The 12,686-nt window shown below is 45.9% G+C and overlaps 1 protein-coding gene across 5 annotated transcripts in view; it reads left to right on the forward strand.

Moving 5' to 3' along the window:
- The window catches only part of LOC145350324 (5'-AMP-activated protein kinase subunit gamma-1-like), a 42,188-nt gene extending 29,753 nt beyond the window's left edge, over positions 1-12,435 (forward strand). For 3 of the 5 annotated variants that reach the window (XM_080199541.1, XM_080199544.1, XM_080199545.1), the window contains exons 10-13: positions 1,647-1,684; positions 4,863-5,009; positions 7,522-7,615; positions 9,265-9,760. In XM_080199541.1, coding sequence (XP_080055667.1) covers positions 1,647-1,684; positions 4,863-5,009; positions 7,522-7,615; positions 9,265-9,314 — 329 coding nt within the window. In that variant the 3' untranslated portion in view covers positions 9,315-9,760. Of the gene's footprint in view, positions 1-1,646; positions 1,685-4,862; positions 5,010-7,521; positions 7,685-9,264; positions 9,761-11,770 lie in introns of those variants that run through there. The other 2 variants (XM_080199542.1, XM_080199543.1) reach the window with 2 other exon arrangements.
- Positions 12,436-12,686: the final 251 nt, after the last annotated feature.

Here is a 12,686-nt window from a genome sequence, read left to right on the forward strand (position 1 = left end):
ACATTCATCATCAAAAGGCAAGGGGGGCTGGAGATTGGAAGTTGGGCATCAATTGAAGCTTTTGCAACTGAGATTCGAATGTTTTTGCTGGGTAAGTGTATACAGAGCTGTGGATCGCTGGAGTACAGATTGGCCATGATTGAATTGAATGTCGTAGCAGGTAGCTGGGACAGCATTAGCGCACCGTGAGTTCATGTCTCACTCGAGACTCTGCACTCTTCCAGGGGATGTGGGCATCACTGGCAAGGCCAGCACTTGTTGCCCACCCTAATTACCTTAGAACTAAGTGGATGACTGGGCTAGGATCACTCTGGCCCTGGAGTCACGGGCAGGCCAGCTCAGGTAAGGAAAGCAGATTTCCATCCTTAAAAGTGAACCAGATGAATTTTTATGACAATCAATATAGTTGCCATTAGTGAGGCTAGCTTTGTATTCTAGAAAGACACACCATGGTGGGATTTGAACCCATGTCCCCAGAGCATTAGCCTGGACCAGCAGATTAATGTAAGAACTAGAAGCAGGATTAGGCCATCTGGCTCTTCAAGCCTGCTCCATCATTCAATAAGATCATGGCTGATCTTCTCATGGACTCATTTCTACTTACCCACCCAGTCACCAATAGATTACTCATCTAATGACATTACCAATACACCATAATCTCCCCTAAGACTTGAATACAAAACCTAGGCTGACACTCCCAGTGCAGCACTGAGAGACTGCTGCCCAGGTAACTGTTTCGTTTTGCAAGAAGGCTCCAGCTTCCCTCCCAGGAGGATGTAAAAGATCCCATAGCCATTTTTTCCAAGAAGAGCTGGGAGGAATTATCTCTGGTACCCTGACAAAAGTTAGCCTTCAACCAACAGTACTGAAAGGAACACATCAGGTCATTTATCCCTGCCAGGCTTGTGGGAGTTTGTCGTGTACGAAATGGCTTAAATGTATTAAAACAATGACTACAATTAGAAAATGAATAACTGGCTGTAAAAAAAAGTGTTGGGGATTGTGCAAGGTGCTATATAAATGTAATTTCTTCTCCTCCTCAGACAGCTCAAGATTTATTAGGAACAGCAACAGGGTAGCATGATGGCACAATAGTTAGCACTGCTGCCTCCCAACGCCAGGGACCTGGGTTCAATTCCGACCTTGGGTCACTGTCTGTGTGAAGTTTTTGTGTTCTCCCCCATGCCTGTGAGGGTTTCCTCCGGTTGCTCCGCTTTCCTCCCACAGTCCAAAGGTGTACAGGCGGATTGGCCATGCTAAATCGCTGCTTAGTGTCCAAAGATGTGCAGATTAGGTGGATTGACCATGGAACATCGCCGCTTAGTTAGTGTCCCAAGATTAGCAGGGTAAATATGTGGGGTTACAGGGATAGAGATGTTCTTTCAGAGAGTTAGTACACTCAATGGGCCGAATGGCCTTTTTTTACACTATAGGGATTTTATGATTCTGTTCTATGAACTTGGCTGTCTGTAAATTATTGAGAACAGGGATTTTGAACTCTGTGTTTCCTTGCCTTGATAAGCATTATCATGCCTTAGAGATGTGTAGAATAAAATCGCCTGGATGTGCCTGTGTGTGTGTGTACCTGCTCTGACTGGTTTACAGTATAGTGATCACATTCTCATTTACTGTTCCTTTTATTCCAGGTAAAGTGGTGAATCTCTACTCCCGCTTTGATGCTATAGTAAGTACTGCACTTTGAAAGTCTCAACACAGAGGCAGAGACATGCACGATAGATTGGAGAAAATGCAAAGTACTGCAGATACTGGAATCTGAAACAAAAACGCTCGAATATTCTCAGCCGGTCTGACAGCATCTGTGGGGGGAGAATAGAGACAACGTTTCGAGTCAGGGTGAATCCAGCCTCCCAAGATCCAGACTCAAAATATAGCAACATAGAAGATAGGAGCAGGAGGAGGCCATTTGGCCCTTCGAGCCTGCTCTACCATTCATCACGACCATAGCTGATCGTCCAACTCAATCCTGCTTTCTCCCCATAACCTTTGATCCCATTCGCCCCAAGTGCTATATGCAGCTGCCTCTTGAATACATTCAATGTTTTGGCATCAACTACTTCCTGTGATATTGAATTCCGCAGGCTGTCTCCTCTGCGATGGTGCAGAGGGACCTCAGGGTCCTTGTGCATGAGTCGCAAAAACCCAGCTTGTAGGTGCAGCAGGTGATCAGGAAGGCGAATGGGATGCTGGCCTTCATAGCGAGGGGGATTGAATATAAAAGTAGGGAGGTCTTGCTGCGGCTGTATAGGGCATTGGTGAGGCCGCAGCTGGAGTACTGTGTGCAGTTTTGGGCGCCGCACCTGCGCAAAGATATTTTGGCCTTGGAGGGAGTGCAGAGGAGGTTTACTAGGCTGATACCGGAGTTGAGGGGGTTGAGCTATGAGGAGAGGCTAAATAAACTGGGCTTGTACTCGTTAGAGTTTAGAAGAATGAGGGGAGATCTCATTGAGACGTATAAGATGATGAATGGGATGGATAGGATAGAGGTGGAGAGACTCTTCCCGCTCAAAAAGACAGTAGGATTAGGGGGCACAGCCTCAAGATAAAAGGGGGGCGGTTTAGAACGGAGTTGAGGAGGAACTTCTTCACTCAAAGGGTGGTGAATCTCTGGAATTCTCTGCCCGTTGAAGTGGTGGAGGCTGCCTCGCTAAATATTTTTAAGACGCGGGTTGATGGGTTCTTGATAAGAGAGGGGATTAAGGGTTATGGGGAGAGGGCGGGAAAGTGGAACTGAGCCACAACAGATCAGCCATGATCTTATTGAATGGCGGGGCAGGCTCGAAGGGCTGGATGGCCTACTCCTGCTCCTATTTCTTATGTTCTTATGTTCACCTCCGTCCTAAATGGCCTACCTCAAATCCTCAGACTGTGACCCCTGGTTCTGGACTCCCCCCACCATCAGGAACATCCTCCCTGCATCATCTATCCTGTCTAGTCCTGTTAGAATTTTAGAAACATTGGCTCTGTTCTCTCTCCACAGGTGCTGTCCAGCCTGCTGAGATTGTCCAACATTTTCTGTGTTTGTACGATGAATTGGGGTGGGTGGGTGGGGGGGTGTGCTGGCCAGGGAGAGGGGCTCAAATTTGTTGGAAAGGTCCAAGCGCACTGTAATTGGAGATCGGGAGGCTCCTCGTTGCTCTGGGACACACATCCTCACTGGGAACCCAAAATGAACTTTCCAGCTCTCCAGGGAACTGCAAAATCCATCAAATTCAACAACAAAAATCCACATTTATACCAGTTTTAGTTCATTGATTAGTGTCACAATAACACCGCAATGAAAATCCCCTAGTCATCACATGGCCAATGCACCAAACTTTAACTTTAATGCACTTTAATATTGTCAAATGTCCCAATGCCCTGCCTCACAGGAGCGATTATCAAATAACATTTGACATCCAGCCACGTGAAGGGATAGGGAACAGATAACCGAATGCTTGGACAAAGAAGTATATTTTATGGAGTATTTTACAAGGGGAGGAGGAGGTGGGGAGTTTTAGACAGGTTTTATACAACTGCAGGTATGCACCTTAAGTGTTTTTACTTCCTTTCACACTCTGAAGACATTCCAAACAGCCTCACCGCTAAAAGTAACATTCTTTGCAGTGTAGCATGGTAAGATCCCACAGACAACAACGAGTTGGTCACCAGGTCATCTTCCTTTGATATTGGTTAGAGATAAATGTTACCCCTGGGGTGGACTCCCCTGTTTGTCTTCAAACTGTGCTCACCTGACACGGAATCTCAGTTTAACATCACACTCAAAACACAGCATCTCTGATAATGCAGCACTATCACCGTGCTCCACTGAGGTGCCAACTAGTTTTCATGCTCAAATCCCTGGGGTGGGACTTGAACGCACAATTTTGTAAGGCCTGACTGCCTTTTCCACGGTCTCCACCTCAAATAAAAAGCTGAAGGCTTTGAACTCAAATTATCATCCTTCTTTTCAAATCCTGCCTCCGGCCCACAATTCTCTGAGATCTTGGCACTCCTCTAATTCTGGCCGCACTCCCAATTCCCATCCCTTTATCATTAGAGGCTTAAAGGGAAGGGTTGAAGGGAATTGGTCAAGTTTTCTCTTTGTGGGACATGGGTGTCATTTTTTTGGCCAGCATTAATTGCCCATCCCAAGTTGCCCTTGGAAGACAGTTAGAGTTAACCACATTGCTGTGTCTCTGGAGTCACGTGTAGGCCAGAGCGGGTAAGGACAGCTGATTTCCTTCCCTAAAGGACATTAGTGAACCAGATGGGTTTTTCTGATAATTGGCAATGGTTTCATGGTCATTCATAAATTCTTAATTCCAGATATTTTCTTTTTATTGAATTCAAATTTCACTATCTGTCATGGTGGGATTTGAACCTGGGTCCCCAGAACATTAGCTGAGTTTCTAGATTAATAATCCACCAATAATTCCACTAGGCCATCACCTCCCCACGTCCATGTTTTCTATCTGACACTCGATGCATGGAAGCAAATCTGTAAGCCGTCTTTAAATAGGCATTGATTCTGGATTTGTAGAATTTAGAATCATAGAAAAACTACAGCACAATCAGGCCCTTCGGCCCACAAGTTGTGCCGATCTTATCTCTACCTACTAGGCTTACCTAAAACCCTCAATCCTATTAAGTCCCATGCACTCATCCAGAAGTCTCTTAAAAGACCCTATCGAATTTGCCTCCACCACAACCGACGGCAGCCGATTCCACTCACCCAGTAAATACAATTGGCCATCGTGGGGAGGTGGAGCGATGGGAAGGCCAATAGTGGGAGCTTGGTGGTTAACCGTGGTGATTAGGGGTGATCGAAACTGGTAAACCTGTGAACAATTCCGCTTCTCTAGAATCTCGCTGCACAGCAAGCTTACAACAATCTGGATATCAGCATCAAGCAGTCCCTGCAGCAACGCTGGCATTGTTTCGAGAATGTCCTCAAGTGCTACGCACACGAAACATTGGAAGTCATCATTGAGCGCCTCGTAAAACATGAGGTGAGTAACGAATAAATTCAACCACTAAGATCGCTTAGATTCAGAGAATCTCGACAGAGGCTGCTCAGTCCACTGGGTCTGTACCAACCCTGACAGAGTATCAAACCCAAACCCTCTCCCCGTAACTCCAAACATTCACCATAGTTAATCTTTGGACACTAAGGGACAATTTAGCATGGCCAATCCACCTAACCTGTACACCTTTGGACACTAAGGGGCAATTTAGCATGGCCAATCCCCCTAACCTGTACACCTTTGGACACTAAGGGGCAATTTAGCGTGGCCAATACACCAAACCTACACATTTTTGGACACTAAGGGGCAATTTAGCATGGCCAATCCCCCAACCTACATATTTTTGGACACTAAGGGACAAATTAGCATGGCCAATCCACCTAACCTGTACATCTTTGGACACTAAGGGACAATTTAGTGTGGCCAATCCCCCAACCTACACATTTTTGGACACTAAGGGGCAATTTAGCATGGCCAATCCCCCTAACCTATACATCTTTGGACACTAAGGGACAATTTAGCGTGGCCAGTACACCAAACCTACATATTTTTGGACACTAAGGGACAATTTAGCATGGCCAATCCCCCAACCTACATATTTTTGGACACTAAGGGACAAATTAGCAAGGCCAATCCACCTAACCTGTACATCTTTGGACACTAAGGGACAATTTAGCATGGCCAATCCACCTAACCTGTACACCTTTGGACACTAAGGGACAACTTAGCATGGCCAATCCACCAAACCTACACATCTGCAAGGATGACATGCAAATTCGTGAAGCGTTCCATTTTTTTTAATCGGGTGACACGGTGGTTAGCACTGCTGCCTCACAGCTCCAGGGATCTGGGTTCAATTCCCGCCTTGGGTAACTGTCTGTATGGAATTTGCACATTCTCCCTGTATCTGCGTGGGTTTCCTCCCACAGTTCAAAGATGTGCATTGGTCATGCTAAATTGCCCTTTAGTGTCTCAGGATGCGTAGGTTAAAGGGACTAGTGAGGTAAATATGTGAGGTTACAGGGATAAGGTGGGATTGTTGTCAGAGCAGACTTGATGGGCCAAATGGCCTCCTTCTGCACTGTAGGGTTTCTATATTTCTATGATTTCTATGATTTTTGGACTGTGGAAGGAAACACGCAGACACGGGGAGAATGTGCAAACTCCGCACAGTGACCCAAGGCAGGAATTGAACCCGGGTCCCTGGCATTGTGAGGCAGCAGTGCTAACCACTGTGCCACCGTGCCGCCCTCTCACAGCCACAGGTAAACACCCTTCACTGTAAGTATTTCACTTACTGTCTTTACACGAGGGGCAAACTGGAATTTAGCCATGGAGTTCCCATGGCCTCTTTATCACATAGTCACAATCTGGGAGTGAGCTACAGTCTGGAATCTAATTGAGGGTTTCAGATGGTTCATTTTCAAAGAACGGGACCCAGGAGTGAGTTAGAGACTGGATTCTAGTCAGGGGGTTTGTGGACTGGTGGTGGAGAGGTGAGGGCGAGAGAGAGGTTGAGTCTGGCGATATATAGAAATACAGTTACCTTGGATTGAGTTACAGGTTTGGAATCTAATTGGATAGCTAGAATCTTCCAAACCCTTGAGGGGTAAGGGAGGTAGACATTTAATTAAGGATGTGGGTAGTTTATACAGGGATTCCTCACTTAAAGTTATGCTTATGGTCCTGACCACCACAACTTTGAGTGAAATGACTTTAAGTGAATCATAGTTTCCCATAGGAGTCAATGTTAAAGCTGGAGATAGGTTCCTTCAGACATTTGTCACTTGGAAAAAGTCAATATAGAAATTGAAATACTGTACCCTAAATCTACAGAACTATTCATGTCTAACTGAAATAACTTGTAAAATGAAATGTGTCACTCAATAAATACAGTAAGATAGAAAAGACAATATTTAAGCAAATACACTCACTCATCGTAATTTTAGTTTGACCAGGTTCCACCTTATGGCAGATGTTAGTTGGTGTGGGTAGTAGCTGAAGTCCCAGGACTACCAACTTCGGGCACTAGATGGAGCCCAGGACTCCTGTGCAAGTTCAGAATTGGAATTAGGAGCAACTGAGGAACAGAGTCCAGAGACTGGGGTATAAACAGAGGGCAGGAGACAGCTTCTCCCCATCTGCTCAATGAGAATCCCTCAGCATTGTGAGCTGTCCATTATCTCCCCATAACCTGCTCCACTTTGAGGAGAACAATCACAGATTTTCAGGTCTCTTCATAACACTGAAATCTCACACCCCTGCTACCATTCCAGCCAATCTCCTTGTATCCACTCCAAAGCATTGACATCCTTTCTAAAGTGTGGTGAACGACACTGAGACCTAATTAGTGATTATTAAAGGACCAGATTGTTAATGGAACTCCAGGCCTGAGGCCTGGTCACACCTGGATACCAGGTTAGGATGGATTGTCACCTCAACTCTTCTTGGTCCTCCCGCCTCACCTGGCTATTGTCCCTCTCCTTTCCTCCCTCAGGTTCATCGGTTGGTATTGGTAGATGAGGAGGATGTTGTGCAAGGAATTGTCTCACTGTCTGACATGCTCCAAGCATTGGTTCTGTCTCCAGCAGGTATAAATGCTCTTGACTCCTGAACAGTCACGAGTGTCCTCTCTTCTGTATCATTCTAGAGTGATTCAGGTAGGTAGTGAGCTGCCTGTTGAATGGACTTGATCTAGTCTGCACTCGAGTGATGGGGAGGAATCAGCCCTGGTCTACAGCAGGCACAACATACAATGTAGTTCGCATCCATACGCATCCAATTTCTGATGGTCAACTCCTATCCCAAAGTTGCACGGACTCTTGCAAAGAGTCAGGATCCGCACTACATTTTATTTTGACCTGGTTGCACATCGTGTAAATGAAGGGCTTGGTCTTCTTTGGCTTTGGCCTTAGCTTCCTGCACACTGCCTATGGTTACCTCAATGCACCTTGGTGTGATGATACCTGTCAACATTTTGAGTGGGGGGCTGGCGGGTGTGGTGTGGATGGCCACTTTGGGGCCCAGATGGCTTTCCATGTCTGTGACCCGGGTCATACTCCATCTGTGCGAGACGCAAAACACACTCCTGGCACTTGTGCCGAGCTCCAAATTCTCTGTTCTCGCTGGCAGCGATGGTGGGGCGTGAGTGGCCAAAGAACTCTGGCCCAAAACTGGACTCGGTGATCTAGCTGAGGCTTGGCTATAAGGATAAAATAATATGCTTTTCCTCAGTCAATAAGTAGACACCAAAACTCCATTCACTCCAGCTATTGGTTCACATCTTTGAACCTTCGCAGGTTTCAGCACTGAATGTCCCAGACCTCCTTCTTTCTCAACTGGGTTTAGGAATTTTCCCTGAATACTGTATAGGCCTCATCCACGGGCATAACACTGCGTTTTGCTCATTTACAATTATTTGTCATCCGAGAACCCTATCCCCAAGTACTCCCAGCTGTAGTTGAGCATTATCCACAATGTTGGCAGATCTTTATTTATTTATTAGTGTCACAAGTAGACTTACATTAACACGGCAATGAAGTTACAGTGAAAGTCCCCCAGTCACCGCACTCCAACGCCTGTTCGGGTTCACTGAGGGAGAATTTAGCATGGCCAATGCACCCTAACCTGTGCGTCTCTCAGACTGTGGGAGGAAACCCACGCAGTCACGGGGAGAATGTGTAGACTCCACACAGACAGTGACCCAAGCTGGGAATTGAACCTGGGTCCCTGGCGCTGTGAAGCAGCAGTGCTAACCACTGGGCCACTGTGCCTCCCCTCAAATGATCTGAAGATTATTTCTGTCTTGTCATGTTTAGAAATGATTGGTTGGGGTTGGGGGGGAGATATGGTGGAGTCTCGATTAATAGAATCCTTACAGTGCAGAAGGAGGCCAATCGGCCCATCAAATCTGCACCGACCACAATCCCACCAAGGCCCTATCCCCGTAACCCCACATATTTACCCACCTAATCCCCTGTCACTAAGGTCAGTTTAGCACGGCCAATGCAGTGAACCACAGCGCATCTTTTGGACTGTGGGAGGAAACCGGAGCACCCGGAGAAAAACCACCCAGGGAGAATTTGCAGACTTCACACAGACAGTGAACCGAGGCGGGAATCGAACCCAGGCCCCTGCACTGTGAGGCAGCAGTGCTAACCATTGTGCCACCGTGCCGCTGGGATAAAATGATGCCTTCCATCATTATTAACCCCGCTTCCTCCCGATCTTTCTTCACTAGGTATTAGGATAGACTGCTTATACATGTTGTATCTACTGCATTGTAAATGAAATGCAATGTTCAACAGACTGCTAATAGAATAATGCAGCATCAAGTCTTGGCTGTCAACTTCTATCCGCTTTAGTGCGATTTAAATGCATGGAGATTGACTTGAGAAATTGCCCCTAATTGCAAGTATAAACTGGGTGCCCTTTTTATCGGGGTCTTTACATACATTTATACTTGCCTAGTAGTACAGAACTTAAGCATTGCTGAAAAAAAGAGCCAGGCTGTCAAAGCTTTTAATCTTGCACTCATCAGGACAGATGCAAGAATACCAAATTTCAAAGGGCACGATAATTTATGCTGCATGGGAAAAGCTGCTCATTGGCTGGCAAGTCAACTCTGATTGCTCAAGGCATTGCCATGATGAATGGACTGAGGAACTATTCTCCTCTGGTGTAAAGGTCAGATGGCAGAATGTGTTAACAGCAGAACAAGGGTCAGGGTTCTGAAAGAAAAACATAGATTGTCTCTGTGGGGAGGAGGGGTGGGGCTGCAATTGGGAAAAAAATATCAAAATGGAAGACGGAGGCTGGAGTTTTCCAGTCGTTTATACCGGCGGGATGCTCTGGCCCCACTGCAGTGAATGGAAATTTGCCTGGCGCCAAATTCTTTGTCCAGTGGCAATGGCGCGTGAACGTCTAGAAAATTCTGGCCAGAGAATTTCCACTCCTCCCTGACCTTTCACTTTCCTATGAAATAGATTAAAGAAGCCAAAGAAAGATAATTAAAATGGTAATGATAATAACTTCAGCTGTCCAAGGTTTCCTGAGGAACCTATGTTAATATTCAATCATGCTCAACATTATTTCTTTGAATGAGTTAATTCTTATTGAACTGACTAATCTTTAACATTCTTGAGATGGGCGCTAAGAAACCCAATGCTCAAGCATTGGATCCCTGCTTTAGTTTAATAACCAGAAGTGATAGACTGGTTAAATCCTGATACTATCCTAGTTTACAGTGCCCATGGAAGGAAAGTTTAGAAAGACTACAAAGAGTTCCCCTTATAAAGAGAGCTATTCCCCAATGACTGTCCCACAATGACTGTCCCTCAATGCCCTTCACTCAGTCTGGATCTCTCACCCGTACCTCACCCTCGCAAAAGTTCCTGCTTTGTGAAGTTAGAGTCATAGAAACCCTACAGTGCAGAAGGAGGCCATTCAGCCCATCGAGTCTGCACTGAGCACAATCCCACCCAAGCCCTATTCCCGTAACCCCACCTATTTACCCTACTAATATCCCTGACACTAAGGATCAATTTAGCGTGGCCAATCAACCCGCACATCTTTGGGTTGTGGGAGGAAACCCAGAGGAAACCCACTCAGACAGCGGGAGAACGTGCAAACTCCACACAGACAGTCACCCAAGGCCGGTATTGAACCCGAGTCCCTGGAGCTGTGAACGGTGCTAACCACTGTGCCACCGTGCCATCCTTTAATCTTCCTCCATTACAAGCTCACTCTGTGACAGCGACTGCAGAATAGATTTTATCAATATCTGCCACCAGCTTTGAGTGCCCGTCTTGTAAAAAAGAGCGTAAAAATCACACTCTCCTCCATTCCATTGAATGGACCAGTGCACCAAGAAGGAAGCTACAATTCTTTCTCATTCATTCATGGGACCTGGGCGTCCCTGGCTGGCCAAGTATTTATTGCCCATCCCTAGTTGCCCTTATTCAGGGAGCAGCTGAGAATCAACCACATTGCTGTGACTCTGGAGTCACATGTAGGCCAGACCGGGTAAGGATGGGAGATTTCCTTCCCTAAAGGACATTAGTGAATTGATAGGGATTTTTTTCCAATGATCGTTTCATGATTATCAGTAGATTCTTAATCCCAGATATTTTTTATTGAATTCAAACTCTGCCACCTACCTTGGCAGGATTTGAACCTAGGCCCCCGGAAGATTAGCTGAGTTTCTGGATTAATAGTCTAGCGATTATACCACTAGGCCGTCACCGCCCCCTAACTTGCCTTTGCCTAATCTTTTATCACATACTTAGCCTAGCCTAAAATTGCTTGATTGGATCTAACAAATTACTTATTGGCAAGCACATCCGTCAATTTATGCTTAGCGAGTACCCACGAGTGACTAAATTAACTGTTTCTTTCAGCCGAAGGAGGAATGTTGGCCAGGGCACTGGAAGGATACCGTACCTTTTCATAATTGTCCCTAAATTAATCTCCCCTCAATCTGGTTTCCAGTGTGGAGTGCCATAAGTGCAGACAAGGGTCACGGGTGGAAGAGGGGACTCACAATGTTGAAATGGCGGCGCAGGCTTGTTGGGCCGAAGGGCCTGTTTCCCGTGCTGTGTTGTTCTCTGTTCTTTGTATAATGCTGCCATGTGATCTTATATCTAAGCAAGTCGAGAAATAGGGAGCAACTTTCCATGAGCATTATTTGATATCTGGTCTATTCCTATCTCTGCATGTATCAATGCCATTGACGTTGGCTCTCAAAGCGCCCACCAGAATTGAAGCATAGCGAGAGGTTTTTGCCGCGGCCTGGAGGGATGCAGCTCATCCTTGCTCATGTTGGCAGCTGAGGTCAGCAATGAACGCATGATCCGACACAGAGGTCCAAGTCTTCTCATTTCTTTTGGATTGGTTCTGTGGGGTTCTCAATGGCAGCTTCCACTGCCATACCTGAACGTCAGCGGCCTGCCAGGGAACGACCTTTGTGAAATACAAATGGACCTCAGGGAAAGAAGAAAGTGACTCAGTGAAGCCACCAGCAGGTTCTTCTCTTGGCTAAATGTCTGACACGCAGACTCCGATTTCAAATACTCAGAGTGAAGGATAGTCCGCGTCAGAACCCATGGATTTAATTCCTATTTTTAGCCCACTGATCAAACAACAAAGAACAAAGAACAAAATCAGCCTGGGAAACAGGCCCTTCGGCCCAACGAGCCCACGCTGCCATCTCAACACCACCTCTCTACTCATGACCCCTATCTTTACTCCGATCAATGCTTTACTCCGATCTGTGCTATTTTAGTAGCTTTGGGTTAGTGACTTCATTAAAGAAAACAAGAGTGAAACTAAGGCGGATGAAGAATACCGCACAAAGGAAGCAAAAACCTTTCGAAATGAAATGCAGTTTATATAAAATTGTTTAATTCTTGAATGTTGTGTTTTTCATTTGTGCTGTACTTCATTATATTCCAGCCAAGAGCTGCCACAAATCCTACAAAAAGAAATCTCACAACACCAGGTTAAAGTCCAACAGATTCATTTTGAACCACGAGCTTTCGGAGCACTGCTCCTTCTTCAGGTGAGCGGAAGCCTGTTGGGCTTTAACAGTCCAACGCCAGCATCTCCACATCACAAATCCTATAGACCAAGGCTGTGGGATAAACTGAAATGCTGGTTGTATTT

The sequence above is a fragment of the Carcharhinus amblyrhynchos genome, chromosome 11 (assembly GCF_965287045.1).
Source record: "Carcharhinus amblyrhynchos chromosome 11, sCarAmb.v2.hapA, whole genome shotgun sequence".
Lineage (NCBI taxonomy): Eukaryota > Metazoa > Chordata > Chondrichthyes > Carcharhiniformes > Carcharhinidae > Carcharhinus > Carcharhinus amblyrhynchos.